At 34.5% G+C, this 20,626-nt stretch overlaps 1 protein-coding gene across 1 annotated transcript; it reads left to right on the top strand.

Moving 5' to 3' along the window:
* Positions 1-7,674: 7,674 nt before the first annotated feature.
* On the top strand, positions 7,675-18,000 carry LOC124353720 (sensory neuron membrane protein 1-like). The gene is made up of 8 exons (XM_046803695.1): positions 7,675-7,800; positions 7,993-8,152; positions 11,967-12,224; positions 12,624-12,838; positions 13,135-13,301; positions 13,402-13,520; positions 14,567-14,692; positions 17,572-18,000. Exons 1-8 carry the CDS (start codon positions 7,682-7,684, stop codon positions 17,998-18,000), a joined length of 1,593 nt encoding a protein of 530 aa, XP_046659651.1. The 5' UTR covers positions 7,675-7,681.
* The last annotated feature ends 2,626 nt before the right edge of the window (positions 18,001-20,626 follow it).

The following is a 20,626-nucleotide window of genomic DNA, read 5'->3' as shown; positions in this document are numbered from 1 at the left end:
AACCTTCTTTAATATCCCTTTATGGTGCAAATTTCAAATATTGAGTATTTCTCTGTGTGAAGCCTTTTTTGAGTATCTAAAAATCGTTTACTATTATACAAATTATTAGAATATCACAAAGAGTGTGGTCACAAAGTTATTTCAAGTGGGACAAATGTGTCCCACTGTTTTTACAAATCCTTTTTTTATTAAGATATAGCCTACAATAATGCTTATTATCAATAAAATTGCCATATTCAGGTATAAAATCAATGCAAGTACAAGTCAAAAGATATTTATCGTTCTTTTCAAAGAGAAAAGTTTGACAGAAACAATAGAGAATACAGATAGTAACACATTTCGATACAATTTCAAGTGTATATGAAAATACAGTACAATCAATACAAGCTATTTGTGAAATTGTCCGAAGCAAGGGGTAGCACATAGCGGAACTTCACATGCTGCACAGATAATTTTTGTGCGTTTCTCCTCTACCTTCGTGCTGCATAGGCGGCAACGCCTTCTTGTACCAGATTCTTTAGGGACGTCTATTCCAACTCCTTACAACCTAACTTCCTGAGGGACTCCAACATGCCCTGGTTTTTTGTGTGTAAACGTAGGTTTTACTCCTCTTGATTTTCTGGAGAAAAAGCCTGAAATCAGCTGGCGGGCCAAATTTATTCTGTTTCTCAAACGATCAGATCCTCCTCGCTGCACCTTGAACAAGTCGAAGGAATTTACAATGCCTAATTCTATTAAAAAATACAAGAGTCTATGCCACCACTTTCTGGAACGGTGACCAACATGATAACGTTCCCTGTGCTGATCAAAGTTGTCCACCCCACCCATGTATGCATTATATTCTTTGACAACTTTAGGGCATGGCTCTTCAATTTTTGAACCATCATAGTCTTTCCTCGTAACAAATACTATATCCTTGAGGTCATGAAAAGATGAGAGAAAGCAAACATTTTTGTTGTCTCTCCACTTCACAGCACATATGCCTTCCTTTGTACGGAAAGTGAACTGCCCTCTTTCCAACTTAGGTTCTTTGCTTGATAGAACTGTTGGCAGACCTGCTGTATCTGCTCTGACAGTTCCACATGTATACATACCATTCTGTAGTAGAGTCTTAAGGACCTGAAATGTAGTAAAAAAGTTGTCAATGGCCACTAGTCTTCTTGTTTTAAAGAAAGGCCTGCAAATACTCAAAACAACCTTTTCACACATAAGAAATGCATTATCACCCACACCAACGTCATCTGTAGATCTTGCACTTGTTTTTCCAGTGTAGATGTCAAAACATAACACGTAACCAGTTTGACTATCCGCCAAACACCATACCTTGTACCCACGCTTTACAAGTTTTTTTGTTGGTACTGTTTGAGTGTAGACTGTCCCTTGAACCCTACCATGGCCTCATCTACAACTAGGTTTTTTGATGGATTATAACCATTCTTAGACCATTCTTTATTGCTTGCAAAGATGAAGTTTCTTGGTTTCGGGGATAATGCACTAAACTGGTTTAGGTCACATCTTGTTAAGAGGCAACAGATGACGAGGATGGGTTCGGTGACTTCTTCTCCTCTGGTGAAAGCCATGGGCTTCCCGCAAGAAAGTTGTCTAGGCCCGGTACTCTTCACATTGTACACATCAGATCTGGACAACTGTGTGCGCCACTGCAAAGTCCATCTGTATGCCGATGATTGCCAGTTGCATATGCCATTTGGCTTAAATGGGTTGGAGGAGGCTATTGCTAATGTAAATTCAGATTTGGAGAGCATGCGGGTGTGGTCGGGGAGACATAGTCTTAAGCTGAACGCTAATAAATACACGGTTCTCTACATAGCATCAGCAGCTCAGGTGCAGTGTATCAAAGAGAGCAACGTGCAAATCAGGATTAGCAACGAAAACTTGAGTATAAGTGACACTGTAAAGATGCTTGGCGTTGTGCTGGACAGTGGGTTGGGGTTTTTTGACCATGTGTCGTATGTTTCTCAGAGAGCACTGGGGAGACTGCGAGGCATGTATACGCTGAGATCCATCCTTCCGGAGTCCGTTAAGCTGCGTCTTTTCCTGTCTTTCGTGTTGCCAATTTTTTATTACTGTTTTCCTGGAAGATCTCATTTTTTATTACTGATCTCAAAGAAAGACGCAGAACAAATTCAAAGAATGCAAAACACTGCAATTCGATTTGTATACGGGCTCTGTCGAAGAAATCACGTGTCACCCTTTCGAGATGCTGCAGGACTCATGATCATGGATGCCGTGTGTAGGATGAAGACTTGCTGCCTTATAAACAATGTACTGTTCCAGCGGGAGCCACGGTACCTGGCAGAAAGGCTGTGCAGTCGTGCCGAGATCGTTTGCCGCAACACTCGGCAGAGTGACCAAGTTCACTTTAACAAAGTGAAGTTGGAGATTGGTCGAAGGGGGTTTTCCCATTTTGGTCCAAAGTTGTACAACGGTCTCCCTTGTGACCTTAAATTGCTTAAAGGTCGCCATTTTAGACTTCAGCTAAATAAGCACCTCTTTTCACTGGAGTGAACGTTTTATACTTTTAACTTTGTACTTTTAATTGTTTTAAATAAGTTTAGTGTCTAAAATATATTGTATTATGTTGACGTGAGTTATTATGAAAAACAGATGTATCTGATAATCACTTGAAATAAAAGGCATGTTTGTTTATTTATTTTATTATTATTTACACGTGAAACTCCAAGGTCATAGTTTTCAATAGAATTATTAGTGGTGTAGTTATGGTCAATATGTACAGAGCTTTGGCCTACGGTGTTGTCAGTATGTATAATTACTTGTTCACTCTGATTATTAACATGTTCTGTCAAATGTAGGCTACTATCTACATCTAAGTCTACTTGCAATGTCTTACTTGAAACACCATCAATTTTAGTACCCTGGATCAATTTTACAAATAATAAGCCTATTATTTATGAATAGTTGTTTTGGTTATAATAGAGTACCGGTAAATAAAATGCTAAATAACACATATTTTGTTTAATTTAAAACTGTTTGGTTATATTAGTATTATTGTACGTGTTGAAATAAATAAAAAGACATACAAAATGTCCCGAGCAATAAAAACACCACTCAACAAAACTATGAAATACTACTTGGTTATGGTGCCCTAAAGACAGTGGGACCAGGGCCGCCCACGGGGGGGAGCAATGGCGCAAGTTACGGCATTGAAACAAAAATTGGGGGGGGGGGTGAAAATTTTGGGGGAGAACTTTAAAAAGCGGGTTTCGGATACGTTATTTACAAAGTTAAAAAAATGTACAAATTTGCAATAGTTTTAACAAATTAAAGCCGTGAGAGGCAAAAAAAATAAATAAAAGCAAATTAAACTTTGCAATTCAAACGAGGCGAATGCAGTAGTTCTAATTTTAGACCAACAGACCCACGCCCCCGCCTTGCCAAGGTCGTTGTCAAGGGAAAGTCCACGCACCTCATCCCTTCCGCGCCACCCAGTGCTCAGTCAGTCACGCAGTGTCTTCGAGTGTAGTGTGTAAACATAACCTCAACACAACACAATAATTAGTGTCTTTACGAACGTAAAGACCACTTGAGTAGTAGTGACCACTTGAATGTCGTGTGGGCGTTTCTGTTTCGTTTTGTTATACGAGTTTAGTATTAAGTAGCTACTGTATTTATGTGCTAACTATAACTTTTTGTTTTATAGAATTAAATAATGCCTCGTAAATTAAAAAGGCATTCAAATATAAGTTTTTAGAACTAATGTGCAATACGTTGCACCGCCATGACAAGTGGCTAGAACACTGTAAAAAGAAACACCTCTATAAGTTCAAAAACAATATTGATATAAAATAACAGAGGAGAAAGAAGGTGATGGACCTTGGATACCCTACATGGGACGTGGAGAACGTTCTACTTTAACTATGGACGACGAACCTCAACCATCAACTTCTGCGCAATCATCGGCTATTGAAAGGTACCGTAATACTGAACTTCATGAAAAATAAAAATCCATATTTCTTCTCAAATTGGTAGATTGCAATAGATATAAAAAAAAGAGTTGATACTGATTTGACTGAGCTAAATGATAAATTAGTCAGTCATCACCGTGAGGTTCTATCGGTCGTTATAGACTGCTGTCGGTATCTGACCGAGGAGATGTTGGCTTTTCAGGTATATGTCGATCACAGAGATACATTCGGAGAAATCAAAGAGAATGTGAAGCCAGAAGAGCGGCTTGTTAACGTTTTTACTAGCGGAGACACAATTGGCAAAAACTTATCAATTGAGCTATTAAAAACTCTCCAGGAAATTGGATTTGATAAGAATGGTATGATTGGGCAGAGCATGGATGGTGCGAGAAACATGCGTGGTCCATTTAGTGGGGTCAAATCATTTGTCCTCAAGGAATGCCCTAAAGCATTCTACATTTGGTGTTGTTCGCATAGATTTGCCTTAGTTGTCGAAAAATCAATGGAATTGTGCCCACAAATATTGGACATGTTCTCAACTCTGCAAGAACTGTACAATTTCATGTCTGGACATAAAATACATCATATTTTCGTAGAGAAGTTAGAAAAAGGTCCATGTCAGGCTAGAAAAAAGCGTTTTAAAAGAGTCAATACGACAAGGTGGTCAAGCAAAAACGATGCCGTATAAACCGTTATAACTTGCTATGATGTCCTAAGAGAAACCCTGGAAGACATATCTGGTAACACTCAATCTGAAACGGACTCAAGAACATCAGCAAAAGGACTTCTGAAAGCACTATTTGATTATGAATCTGCTGCAGTTATGATCATTACTGCCGAACTATTCAAAATTCTGTCCCCAGTGACTGTTTGTTTACAGTCTAAAATTATTGACTATGGAATGATTCCGACAGTGGTGTCTGAAACTATTTCTAAACTCCAATCTATGAGAACCGACGAGGGATGGGACAAAATGGTGGGCAGTATTAATCATTTTGCTCAAGAACACTCTTGCGTCTGGGTTATACTTAGCTAGCAATCGAAATAAATTTACTAGTTTTCCGTTTAGAGACTCTTTATTTCGAAAAGCCAACATCTCCTCGGTCAGATACCGACAGCAGTCTATAACGACCGATAGAACCTCACGGTGATGACTGACTAATTTATCATTTAGCTCAGTCAAATAAGTATCAACTCTTTTTTTTGGATATCCATTGCAATCTACCAATTTGAGAAGAAATATGGATTTTTTTATTTTTCATGAAGTTCAATATCTCGATCTCCTCTATGATCCGTCCAACCCCTATGCCTATAACCTGTGGTACCCCAAATTGTTCTTTCTGATGGTAAAGCAAATATCAAACAATGCAAACAAAATACAGCATCAGAATGTCTACTGTAAACAAGCCACTTCCTATCTTTGGTTGTTCCATTAGGTAAAAGACTTTTTTTAACTTTTGGGTTGAATTTATTTTTTTCGCATAGCGCAGCAGACGGCGGCCGACGCCACGAACGTTGCGCCACGTCGGTTATGTCAGTGTGACTTGTCCTATTTGACAATATGGTTAGCGATTATTTTAAAAATCCATCTGCAGATGGACGGACGCGACGCCACGGCAGTGTGACATGGCCTTTACGCGTGGGACGAAGGTACCTACTTTAGAGAATACAGGTCACAATAATTCTGCATTGAAAAGTCTTTATTACTGTATTTAATCAAATTCACGATGTTACCGCCGATGTTAAATATTTCCCCACAATTCGAGACATAGTTTCAGGTTTTGGTCTAGTCATCGAAGTTTTATTAGACAATATACCTACACAAAGGACCTTTCACTTGCACCGTTCTCCAAGATCAGATTGGAATATGTACCTATTATTTACTGTGATCACATCACGACATCCAAATTACATTAACAGATTTAATCACGAACACATTACTCGCTAGATGCGTGTTTGTTGTTGGTGGTTAATGTTATCATTCCGTGCAAGGTCTCTAGGACGGCCACAACACTGTTGTACGGTCTGTCGCCTTATTGTAGTTGGTGGCCACAGTCAACATTAGACAGTGCGGCGCCGGTGTGCCGGCGTGGTTAGCGTTTTGTCTAACCAACGCATTACATTTTGTAAGTAACAGATTTTTCGATCAATTAAGATTAAGTAAATTCGTCCCTGTGAAGAGTATAAAACCTTAACTATAAGGAAATGATTAGGTTAACGGATTGATGAAATATTACGGTACTATGTTTTATTTGTACTCGGTACTTTTTTATTCCATACAATTGTAATAATTCTGAAATCAACTGAAAACTACTTACTATATTTTAAGTTAAATGAGTATTTAGGTTATTTTTAATGAAACAATAGGCAATGCGTACAAAACGTGCCTCACCTTAAAAATGATCTTCGAGTAAAAATCAACTTGAAGTGAACTTGTATAGTTTTAAGTATATTTTTAAAAGTAGCCTACTAATTCAACGATTTTAACACGTTATCCAATGCACGCGCATGAAATAAGCCAACCTTACATTAATCGGTGTACGCCTGTATTTTTTTACAATTAAAATAGCAAAAAACGCATTTTATTTTTTATGGTTGATTGTAAACTAATTTAAAATATGAACAGAAATATAATACAAGAAAATACTGGGAATTAGTGAAAATAAACTACTAAAATGAATGCAATTTGGGCTACTGTACTTTTAACAAGTAGGTATTTACTTATATATTTTATTGTTGTATTATTTTCTTATAACAAATTCATTTTTACTGTAGCATTATAAAGTATTTCTAAAAAGTTAAAATATAATCTACATATTTAAAAATAATATAAATAATTTACATAGCTTTTATTACATATTTTTGTACATTTTTGAGATGTTAAAAACTGTTCCCAAGCTATTGATATCGGATCGTAGACTTCAATTAGGGCTATTGTGTCTATAATGAATGATTCTAAAACAACTTAGTAAGCTTATGTTGAAATCAAATATTATAATATTCAAGTAACCCACAGTTTTGTTTTTCTATATCTTTTATCAGAAGAATTTAGAATTCATAAAAAATGACATTTGAATATATAATGTGCTTTTAAACACTCAATGTTGTTTTAGGGGACATGGAAGTGATGTTTCATATTTTCCGAAAGTATACAAATGTCCTGGTTGATCTCTGTCATTAGGCTATGCTGAACATATTAAGGAAGATTTACAACAGAATCGCTGCAATATCTCCAGTTACTTGGGGTTTGGTTGGAGCAGGAACTTTGGTTGGTGGGATGGTCGCCGGTTGGCTAGCGTTCCCATACATCCAGAAAATAGTTATAGGGAATGTAAGTAAACACAACTGAGAATATATCGTAAATACTGGTCTTGTGTTGTGAACGATTTGAACTAAGCATTCAAGTTATTTAGTTTTGAATTTAGCATATCGTCTCTACAATGGTGCATTGACGATTTCATCATTTCCAATATTTACCACCTGCTAATGTTATGGCAATGAAGTAACAAACAGTTTACATAAAATAAGCTTATTTTAAAACCAGATTAGAACAATAAAAAAATCAAGAGTAATTTACACAGACATGAACTGCCACTTCTAGTTGCTGTTTTGGGCCCTAAACTATATAATATAACAGTCCTATAATATTTTATAACGAAGCCGATACATTCAGTTATAATTATTTTGGTACAAAATTTCAGCAAATTAATTTAGGACCTGATGAGGACTCTCGAAAAATGTGGATGAATCTACCAACTTTTGATTTCAACGTATACATCTTCAACGTCACCAATTCAGCGGAGGTGCTGGAAGGACGCAAACCTGTTTTGGACCAAATAGGCCCTTATTGTTACAAGTAAGTCGTTAAAGAATTTCGTAATCATCCGATTTGTTCCAGTGTGTGTGGTAGTTCAAAACATTATGTTTGATAATAAGAGTAAACAACCTTACACATTAAAATTGCCAAGTCAATATCTATTACAACATAAAATGGTTTATTTGCATCATATACGTTGTAAAGATTTTATGTGAAGTTTTTTTGAAACAGAGAAGTAAAAGACAAACTGAACCTACAGGAGGACGCCTCCACTGACACAATAACGTACAGCGCTCGCACCACGTGGACGGCTAGTCAAACAGACGAGAACTGCCCCTCACCTCACCTAACTGGAGACGAGGTGGTAGTGACCCCCAACGTACCCTTGCTAGTAAGTTTTATAAAGCATTTAGCTATTGCATTTCTTTAGTTGTTGTAATAAAAATATTTCTTTTTTAGAGCGTTCATGAATTGCAAACTTCGGTTCTTACCTGACTATCTCTCGTTCGTTTACCTTTTGAATATGTAATTTAAAATGATGTCATACTTGGCGAAAAAAGAAAGTGGTTTATCAGATTTTACCGTTGGCAATGCATAACTGGTAAATTACCGACTTATTTAATCACATTATTGAGCATCACGCAAAAGGGGATTTTAATTCAAAATAATCCTTACGGTTCAGTCGGGAAAAATTGGTAGATATTGTTACAGGAGAAATATTAATAATTTATTCATTGTAGAATTTACAGGCAAATGGTATCTTGAAAACCACTAGAGGTGCAAGGAATCTGTTTATAACAAGTTTCCGGAACGCTATATCAATTCACGGTCACTTTTTACTTCTTCTATAGGTCCATGAATAACGGAATAATTTTGATTGTTCAAGTTGGACAGCCGCAATATTGGAATAAAATGTCTTACCAAGATGGACAGAGATTGCGACTGAGATATCTATAAGGTGATTTTATACCATGTTTGACCTTCACTAGTTCTTGATGATAGAAAACTCCTATTGGATCTCGAAAACCGGAAATTTTTGCGTATTGTTGCATTCATTATTCAAATGTTTCACTTATTTTTCTAGTTTATAATAAGAACGGGAAATGTAAAATAAGCCAACTGTACAAGATGCACTGTTTTTGTTCTTGAGCTTACTTCAATTACTTAACCCGATATAAAATAGGACTGATTGTTAAATTTTGAGAAACTATCGAAACGTAGTGTTACTGATATTTTGTGTCACTGAACAATGGAAAATGTCCGGAAAGATCATATTTCTTTCACATATCGCAACTCAGATTTGCTTAGTTCAAATATTTACTTCAAATGTTTAAGTCAGACTTTTTTATACTCTCACATCATTTTTAGACCTTATTGGGTTAACAAAGTTCCAAATCGAAGTTAAAAAATTACTTTTGAGCTCCAGTTAAGCCATAGTACGTCATAGCTATGTCGCTAAGTCACATGCAATACAAAGACGTTGAAAATTCAGATACAATACTTTTCTGACAGCTAATAAGTCTCCAGTGCATGATAATTGATATGGCATTAGACATCTAATGCCTCTTGCTCGTATTTTGGTAGGGAGAAACGTAATAAAATGAGGATTAACTGAAAATAATTCCAGATCAGAATTATAAGAAAAGGAGATTCAATTTGGCACAAAGAAAAAACAAGAAAGAGTCTTACAGAAAAGTCAAAAATTGCACACCATTATTGGTCCGAAGACCATCATATGAATTGGGATGAAGCTAACATAATACATCGGGAACCACATATCTTCAAAAGGAAATTAATAGAAGCAACATACATTAAATTAACAGACATGTTTAGAGTTAGTGAAGTTGCCACACAACAAGGTGGTTGTGATTCCTGACTTAGGCGTGCCACAACACTTTGGTGTGATTTGTTTATTTTAACATAGTATGTAATTATGTATTAGGTCAGTTATTTACCTGAAGAATAGATCAGATTGCAGATCTCGAAACGTACCGTTACTGATTGTTTGTTTCACTGAACGATGGCAAATGTCCGGACAATCCTGTTTCCTTCACAATCCTTCCATCGTCAAAAATAAACTTCAAACAAGGAATGGTAATGTTTGTTATTTCGTGACATGGTAAAGAGTTGCGCTGTGTACAACTGCAATTCCAGATGAACTAAAGACAGCCACATATTTTCACAAGCAAACACTTTTATTTAAATAAAACTTCATAATTTTGACTGTCGCAGCTGGTTAAATTGGGTATACTAAAACTGAGTGAAGAGAGCGTGAATGTTCAAAGTGTGAATTTTGACGGTACAAGCACTAATCTCAGTGCTTTAAAACATTTAGGTTGTAAATTCCCTGAAACGCCATCCTTTAAACTTGATTCAATTTATCCAGCGTAGCGGACGCTTTGGAATAGTTGTGTGAAAAACAACATCCATAGTTGAAAAACTGTTTATAAACCGTTAATTCTTTAGAATAATTGATAATCTTTTTGATTATTTGAACAGTAGGGATCCATTCGGAAGAGGTTATAATGGTCCCATAAAATTAGAAAACAAGAAAAAAGATACTCTTGGTTTTAAATAATATCAAGAGTATTTGTATTTGAAGGGAGAGATTGTTAGTTTACATGATTTTAACTATTTGTTAGCGTATAAGTTTAGTCAAGACAATTTAGAATTACTTTTCTCCAGTGTTCTAAGTAGGGGTCGAAACAATAATAATCCAAATACTAAACAGTTCACTTGGGCAGTAAGACAACTGAAGTTCTGAAATAACGTCAGAGCTTCTGAGAGTGCTAACCACCTTGAATTTCATCATAGTTCACCCCTTGGCCTTTTTGAGTTATATCACGTTAAGTGTGATTTGGATTTGTCTTTAGATGATAATAGTGAAATTGAGAGTGGAGTGTATGTTATGGAAAATTAAGATAGTTCTAGTTTTAAGGATGAAATTTTATATTATATTTGTGGCATCATTGTAAGACGTATTGAAAAAAAGTATTAAATGTAACGGCTATATTTCTGTACTCCATGCCAATAATCCTGATCTTAAAATCACTTTTTACTGATTTCAAATCTAAAAAAATAATTAATTTATAAAATTAATTTGATTAAGTGATGATGTGTTGAAAATTGTAAAATATTGTTATTTGGTTAACTTATCTAAAACAAATGCGACCACGTCTGAATTGTCATTAAGAGTTTCTAACCATTTTACTGGTAGTGTTATCAAGAGACATTTAACTAACGACGATTGACTGGAAGCCACGAGTTATTTTTGATTAAAACGGACACTAAACTATGTTTTTATAATATCTCATCACATTGCAAAACAGAAAACTTTAGACATAACAAAAAATCCTAATTAGGAATAAGGCAAGAATTAAATAATTTTATTTCTAACACGTAGAATAAGTATGTCATGTTTACTTTATGTAGTTTACCTTGGAAAAAAATACAGTCAATAAAAATGGTTTTTTTTCACCTGGTACATATTTAATGCTTCATTACCGACTTTAAAATAAAAATATCAAGTCAAAATGTCAGTTATTTTGATATTGTAACAATATTTAGTTTTTTATAACTAAAAATAAAAAAAAATCCACGGTAAAAAGCAGCTGCTAATATTTGTAACAATAAATCAACTGTGGGATATAACAATATTATTAAGCCTATTAGGCGTTTTAAAGTGTTGTTAGATCGTTACTATAATGTCTGCCATATGGGCGGAGTGAGTTCTTGCCCATTTTGAGCGCTTTGAGACACCGGACGCAACCCCTGATTCCGGCTCGTTTCTGCGGCTCAGAGCGAGTTCCATTAGTATAATTCGTTAACCACGAAGCCTAACATTCATGATCTTAACATTAAGGGTACAAATACACTCCTTTTCAATCTATCCATACAAATTATGACTGTATCTCACACAGCAACCCCACTATCTGGATAGTAACTTAGTGTTCCACTATGTAAACACATCACTTTCGTACATAAATTAGATTATCTTGGAGTTGCAATGTTCTTCATACATAAAAATGAAGAGCTTGAGTAAAAGGTCTTTGAATATTTTGTTATAAAATGTGATTCGTATCAGTTAAATATATAGTATGACAGAGATTCCAAGTGGACTGTGGAGGTTATAAAAATGATACTTACATGATACCATAGATATTACAAGATTCCAAATATAATCCTCACTTTTGGTCTTTTTTCAGGCCACTCTCATGCTTGCAGAGAAGGATTTCCCCCTACCATTTCTAATCCTGGTGAATCGAGTTCTCCCTTCAATCTTTGGTGGAACCAGTGACATCTTCCTGCGGACCACGGCAAGATCGTTACTATTTGATGGAATTCTCATCGATTGCTCATCTGCAGAACTGTTGGCACGTTCTGTCTGCAATAGTATAAAGAAAAACTCCAGAGCACTCAAGGAAATTCGGAGAGACGTATACTCTTTTTCGTTTTTTGGAGCTGTTAGTAAAGAAAAGTAAAGTTTGTTATTACTGTTAGTAATTACTCCGTACGGGTAATCCTAATTTGTTCTTCCGCTGTCTTATAAACTTGTGAAACTTGAGTTGTTATTTTATAGCTATAATTGCATTTAAAAACACCATGAAATACGTTCAACAAAAAGTAATCTTACCATATACTTTAGGTTATGAACTGTAATTTCTCAACACTGTTAACACTGATCGTCTAGGTTCCAGACTAAACTATAGCTTAGCTTATCAATAAGTATGTTAAGTTACACTACTAGGAATTTTCTTTAGGTTCGTATTAAAATTTCTTATCTAGTTGATTATAAAAGGTAAGTTTTGTTCAGTTACTAGTTTCTTGGATTTATTTATGTATCGAACACATTTTTGCTGTAGAAGAATGGTACCCCTGAGTGGTTCCGTTATACGGTCAAGCGAGGCGTAAGGAATACCGAGGAGGTGGGACGTCTTGTAGCCATTGATGGCAAACCTGAGATGACGTTTTGGCGCGATGCCTGTAACCAAATACAAGGAACAGATTCTACAGTCTTCCCGCCCTTTCGGCTGAAAGAAAATGGAAGTCTTGTTGCATATTCCAGTGATATTTGCAGGTATTTATTTTTAAGTCCGAGTTCTTCTGAAAAATAATCTGCATTTAAAAAACCCAGTTTTATGTCGTTGGTTAAAACGTACACAATAAAAACTCGTAAATTTCAATTATTAGATACTAATATTTGTTTTATTGTGGTTATTAAGCTCAAACTAATACTTAATATAAATAAGTAGGCTAATAGATTGTGATTCTGATAAATATATTAACTTGACAAAATTAGCATGCTATTAAAAATTAATTTAATGGTTATATTCCATCAAAAATGAAGGTTTAAGCTTAAATTGTTTTTGCCAGAGTAATATTTGGCGTGTACGAAGGAACATACGACTATAAAGGAGTGCAAGGATACGCGTTTTCTGCTACCTTCGGTAACACCGATCTAAATCCTGGTGACCGCTGCTTCTGTCCCACAGACGACCGATGTTACAAGAAAGGAACATTGGATGCTTTCAAGTGCCAGGGTATTGTTAAAAAAATTAATCATAAGTTTAATGTGTTTGTTTTTTCTAGTTGATCATTGTTCTATTCATGTCGATATCGATCTAATTGTTGATGTTACAGGTGCTCCTCTTGTTACGTCACTGCCCCATTTCTACCAGGCCAGCTCTGACTACGTGACAGGGGTGCAAGGACTTCGCCCTGATAAGGACAAACACGGAATTTCTATCGTACTGGAACCGGTCAGTGAAGGTCTAATATTGCTAAATGATGAATCTGACGTTAGAATAATGGAGAGGAATTTGGACAAATAGACATGGAAAAGTAACTCATAAATATAAAGTCCGTTATGGTTAAATCATTTACAATTATGGTTTTAGCAGAATTAATTGACGTGACAACGTCTTAAATTAGGTTGCGGCTCGGAGTCACTCATGAAAAAGTGTAACGCCCGGTAACGTTACGATGCCCGTCCAGTGGGTCCGCTGCACGGGATCCGCACGGGATAAAGCAGATAACTGTGGGTCCGCCGCACGGGATAAAGCAGATAACTATGTTTATTCGTGAAAATGTGGAGTGCTTAGATTCGTCATTTACAACAACTACAACAATAAAGGTAAATAATTGTACACTGATATTTCATTATCGTAAACTATGATTGATTGATTAATTGTTAGATTGACACAAAAGTTGAGAAACTGAGTTTATAGGTTATGTCATACTATTGACAAATGTTGATAGTGTTAAGTAAATTATTAGTTTAAATCACTCTGCAATCAATCGTAATTCAGTCGATTGAGAAGAAACAGCGCGTATTGCTAGTCAAACATTTAAAATAACAAATTATAACCTCTAACCTGTCATAACAGTGCGACCAAACAAACGAACTAAACCGACCAATCACCACGCGCGGAGTTAGAATTTAACTGTGTTTAGCAAGAATTTCAAATTCCAATTTTAGTAAATGTTTTATTCAACTTTACCATTTACAATAACAAATTTTAATTAATTTCAAATTATGTACAATGTTTTAGTAAACAAAATATATTTATATAGTTAAAATTTGTGCAATTCTTATTTTCATTTAATTCCTTGTTCCTATTGTGCAATTTAATAATATTCATATCAATAAATATTCTACCGAGAAAAAGACGTTGTCACGTAAAATCTTCGCCCGTAAAACCGACTTTACAGGCAACCATAATTTTTTTTTAAATATAATTTATTATATTAAATCAAAGAAAAATTATAATTAAGTACTGAATAAAATCTTTCTTGATGTTTTCAGACAAGCGGTGTTCCATTACTCGTCAAGAAGCGGTTGCAGATGAATATAGATTTGAGACCTTTCGCTTTTACTCCAAACTCTCAAAACTTAGAGCGTACTCTTGTCCCTCTTTTCTGGGCTGAAGAGGTAATACATTTAGAATAAAGGGTTTAGAAATAGACTACATACTTGTTAAAAGTGAAAACATGCGTTTTAATCAACTGACTACTTTGTCTTCATCAATATTCTAATTAGCTTGAGCAAGTAATAATATTTGCTAATGGTAATTTGAATTTTAAATCACATTTCTTATACAAAACACCACTACTGTGACAAAAATGGATTTAAATGTAGACTTTAAAAAAATTCGCGGAGTAATCCACTTATATAAACAAGTAAACTATTCACACCGTCATTTAAAAAATGTTTGTTGTAACAGAGCCCAAATGTATACCAGAGTAATTTATCTGGAAAGTCTCAAATTGCAACAAAAACCTCAGCGATCAACAGAGTTTTGTATAAATGGCTTGAATAGTCACAAGTAATATATTTAATAAGAAAGTAATACTAAGTCCTAAAATTTTAATATTTTGCATAATTTTGGGTGTTTCTAGGGTGGGGTTCTAAGAAAGAATTACCAATGAGATTAAAATGTTAACAGCACAGAAATTTATTATTTTCCAGTATTTCGAAAGTGGTGAAAAGTGGTAATGTACAACATTGATATTAAATTATCAGGCTACTTCTAAGAACATAACTGCATATAATTTTATAGAGAGGGGTTCATGAGCTAGTGGAAAACACAAATTAAGTTCAATTTACGAAGAAAAACTAATAACTATGCAGCAACAATCATTGATGCAATCTAAGTTGCAGGCTTTCGTGCTAAACTAATGGGGTTCCTCATTTCTGAACTTTATTGGTTTGCGTGTGGCATCACCTGGACTTTCAACTCAAAACTGTCAACATGTAAACTGCAGAATAGTGTCACAACAATGCAAGCCAGTCACAGCAAATCGAACTATCCATTAACGTTGTTGACTCAGTTTGTCAATTCTGGTGACTCATGACGACTCAGTTGTATTAAACTGTAAACTGCAGAATAGTTTCACAACAATGCAAGCCAGTCACAGCAAATCGAACTATCCATTAACGTTGTTGACTCAGTTTGTCAATTCTGGTGACTCATGACGACTTTGTTGTATTAAAAATAATTACGATCTCTTAATGCACTGAACAAGTAACTAAAATAAAATTATGTGAAAAAATCTAACAAATTTTTAAAACTTTTTAAATCTTTTAAATTTCATGAACAAAAAACCAAATCAGCTTTAACATAAAATTACAGGACTTCTTCTAAATGGGGATGAACGGAAATGGCTTGTTTGGATTGTTGTTTTTTGTCGCTGAGTCAGTCCTTATTACAGTTTGAACCAAGAACGACATGGGATTCGGAAATAAACTTAACTGAGAATCCCAAAGTTAATACTATCTCATTATTACTTGTAGTACCGTTAAAAGGTCATGAAAAAACCATTCTTATTCTTATAGCTAGCGTATATTCCCCTTTTAGAATCAACAAACATGAAGAGTTCTCTGAAGAGAGAACTTCTAATTTTATTTGTATTAACGTAAAGCAGTGAACAATTTTATTCCTGTCATAATTACTGTTTTGTAACCTGCTTTGTTTGCCTCTCATTTACTTTACTGCTTGTCTATACAGAATGTGGCAAACTATTGTCTATGTGCTTCTGCGCCGTAAGACGTCTGTCGTAGTCAACGTGTAAAACTACTGTACAATCATTGTCTTGCTATTATACATTTAGTTAACTGAAACGCATACACAATATTACAGCTCTTGTTGGGAGACTGGTGTTCCAACTGGAGTTATGTGAATATTAATGATCAGCGTCGAAATTATGATTTGTTCTAATGTTTATCGTAAATTATGTTTCAATTCCCTAAACTTCCATTGGCGTCGCAATTATATTTTATTCCTAATTCATTCCTGTTCATTTTTTAAGCTTTAAACACGTTTCTATATAAATTAAAACCTTCAACTTCTACCTTTTATCGCTTTTCTCATTAAAATATCTTCTAAAATTGTGTGTATATATATATATATATATATATATATATATATATATATATATATATATATATCACATAACACATAGTGGTTTTATTTAATTTATGTGTGTTCTTCAAAAGTAATTAACTTCACAAATTTTGCTTTCGTTAAACCTTCACGTTTATCACGCGACGAGACTCATGTACCGAATCATGAGATGTTTATATTTTATGAAAATATTGAACAAGATAGGGTACTTTAATTTTGACTATCATTATAGTTATGTACCTATACAAATCTTTTATTTTGAGAATAAAATGTATAATTTTTATTTTAATTAATAATTGGGAGTAAAAATTTAATTTAAAGTATCACACTCACTAGATTTTAAAACGAGTAACGTACATGGTACTTAGAACTATCAGTATAGGCATTAAAATGGATTTGTATAGTAACAGTATTTTTCAGAATAAACCTGTGATTCTGTACTATAGGAAGTAAGTAATACTATACTTCCCTGATGTACTATACATATCTGCTGCTCACGTCTTTGCATGACTCACCATTCCTAGTCTATCCTCTAAAGTAACCAAGGGCTAAACAACTAGTTCTGAAGCCCGGGGCGAGAGTATTACCGGCCAAGAGTTGCCCTCCGTTGCTTACTAACATATTTTATAATATTTGAAACATAAATAAATAAAAATAAATCCTAAAAAGAATTTGATGAAGAAGTTGTATCGCAAGTAAATGATTTTTTGGTGTTAATGGTGTTCTAATATACACATCAAAGTAGAGTGGCCCACCTTGATAAGTTTTAATACTATTTTCCCAAAGATTTATGGATACTATATTGAACAGTGGTAATGAAATTAAATGTATAGATGATGTTGTATTTATGAAGCGTAAACTACTGTACCCTCCGGCTATAATTTTTCACTTTAATCTGTTTTCCCAGTTGCTGGAGCTGGATGAAGAATTGATGAACCAGTTAGACTCATCCTTGTTCCTGCCAGAGAGGTTAAGCCGAGCCGCTACCTGGACCAGTATCGCCACCGGTTCCTGCCTGATGTTGCTTGCCGCAGTTCTCAAACTCCGCCGGTACCGACAGGACAGGGTGCACGACATAGGTGAGGACGCGGGGAGAGACGACGGCTACGAAGAGGACTGGAGGAACAGAGTCAAATACAAGCTCCCCAGAGCTGGCTTACAGGACACGATACCCTCTGCCATCCTGAACATCAGACCTTATCAGCAGAACATGTCTGCAGGATATCGAAAACCTATTAAGGAAGTTATGGCAGGATTGTCAGCTGCTGATTTAATGAAGAACGTCTCAAAGTTGTCTTCAGATTTTCAGAGAATATCAACACATCGTCACCGATAGTTTAGAGTTAAACTGCTGAGGTTCGCGTAAGATTGAAACTCCATTTAGAAACAATATCATTTCTGAATATAAACTCAAACCCCATATTTTCCCGTACGATTTACTAAATCATATAAACCTTATTCAGAATAATAGTGGGTTACATATAAATGCTTTAATAACTTATAAATTATATGAAGCTTTGATCTGTGAGCAACATTTTTCAATAAATTAAACTAGCTTGTCAAAAAATGTTTCACATTTTAAGTGTTGTTAATACTGGCATTAATTTATATAGCTAAAACAATTGCGTTAACCATTTAAGTACAACTTTATTAAATATTCATTGAACCAATGAATTGTCATGTTTATGTAGAAAATGGATATATAATAAGTTACATTACATATCTTTATTATTGTAGCTTCCATTATATCTATGATTATATTCTTATTGAAACACAATAATCATTCTATATAATATTCAATATACAATGTTTTAAACAATTCACAGTAATATTTATTATCATGTGATTAATTTTACAAAATATTTAATATTTCAATTATATATTCAATGATACACTTACTATATTTATAATAAAATAAAATACCAAACACAGCCTGTAACAGAACTGTAATGCTAACGGAATAGTGGAAGAGTTACTAGACCTAGAACGTTGACAATGAGTTGGGGTTCCACCAGATATAATTGATATTATTTTTACAAGAAAAGTTCAATACATCTTTTCCGTTTATAAGTCTGTCATTATCGTTTCACACTCGATATAGAGACAATATTAGTGAAAAATAAAAACTAGAAACAATTTATTTGGCTCGGCTGTGGGCTAAGTAGCGTTTCCAAAAATTAAACGTTCTTTCAGTAAATAGCAATGTAGCCGTGGTGAGAAGAGTTGATTTAATTTGAATGTCGAGTTATGCTCCAGTTCATCCTCCACTTAGTTTAGCGTCTGAAATCTGATGTTGTTACATACATGGCTCCAGATTCCAGGAGTCAAGTCTGTATCAGCATCAGGTTACAGACTCTGCACTAAGAGGAAGATGAACTGGAGCTGAACTCAACATTCATAGTAAATATCATTAAATTATCATTATACCATTGAACATATTTACAAATAACATACGTGGAAGGAAAATGTAGTATGGTGCTGTTGAGCATTTTTGCCCCGAAACAGACCGCGATTGACTTGATGTAGTTCCTCCAAATTAGTACCGTGGCACAGCCCTTCGATGTTTTGATTAGTAAAGATCCTATTCTGTAACAAGGTGGTAACAAATTCGATTACATTTTAACTATCTGTAGATCATTATATTCTCGATGAAATGAAACAGACTCAACGCCATAAATATCTTGCCGTAAAGAATTTTGGTTTTGAATAAAATATAATCGGAACAAAGATAGTAACCATAGAAATACCTTATATTATGAAATTTTTCAGTGTGTAAATCAAAAGTTAATACACATTACAACATTCCGTGTCTAAAGCAGTTTTAATTCTTAAATCTTTTGAACGTTATAAGTAAATGTCTCTAGAGACTAACAATTTAAGTTACATTCCTACAATTTATATACAATTATTTGGCTAAAAATAAAATAAACCACATATTCATTTACCCTCTAGATTACATTTTGACTTCGTTTAAAAACTAGTACCACTTTCATAGCGATACAACTGAAATACCTATGTATGTTTTCCAAAATTTATATTTATAGAAGAAATTGTAAAATATAATGCTTTTATATAGGCTACATATGTACAAAATCTACATCATACGAAACTGTTTATTTTCATCCATTAGTCATACATGGCTTACTTTCTTACAGGAATTGGTATGAACCCATGCCGACATAGACAAACATAGTTCACACCTTATACAGCTATCGACACAGAGAAAGAAATCATACATCATGACACCGAAAGATGGGTAGATATTGAAAGAACAACTTGAAACACAAGTTTAACTACTATGGGTGTAATCGCACATAAAAACAAAACTACTTCCATTCCGTGCCCTTGAGTTACTAGAATTATGTTCACGGAGTAATTTTTGGATAAACCTCACATAATTTTTTATATTTTTAACATAATAGACCATAAAATTTAAAAAAAGGAACCAATTAATTTAGTAACAATTACAGTTGTAATTGCAATAAATCAAAACATAACCACAATATTGTTTGTTCATACCTGACTAAATACTCGTACTTGACAGTTTACTGTTGCTATCCTTACTCTGAGGTTTGATAGTGAAACTTTCAGTGTTAGCCGATATGAAACCTTACTTCTTCACTCGATTTATGGTCTTTGCCTTAGGAGCTTACTAGTTCCTGTCTAAAATCATGTACATCTGTCCGCATGGCTGTCTATCTATATGTACGTTCGTGCAATAGCTTTTGATAGTAAGGGAGTAAAAGTAATAGACACAATAACTTGAAGTAATAGACTTGAAACTTGGTACATAGGTTCCTCTTGATCCAAGGAAGGCCTGTATTGATATTGTAGTCAAAAGGTCAAAGGATTTGGTTAGAAGTTAGGTTAATCAGGACATATAACCACCAGTGCCAGTCGGCCGCATTACTATTTATGTTCCTTTCATAGGCACAGGCCGAAACTTTCCACAGTTAATAAGC

This window comes from Homalodisca vitripennis, chromosome 1, assembly GCF_021130785.1.
Source record: "Homalodisca vitripennis isolate AUS2020 chromosome 1, UT_GWSS_2.1, whole genome shotgun sequence".
NCBI classification, from domain to species: Eukaryota; Metazoa; Arthropoda; class Insecta; order Hemiptera; family Cicadellidae; genus Homalodisca; species Homalodisca vitripennis.
The sequence above is the reverse complement of the archived record's forward strand: the minus strand, read 5'-3'. Positions and strand labels throughout refer to the sequence as shown.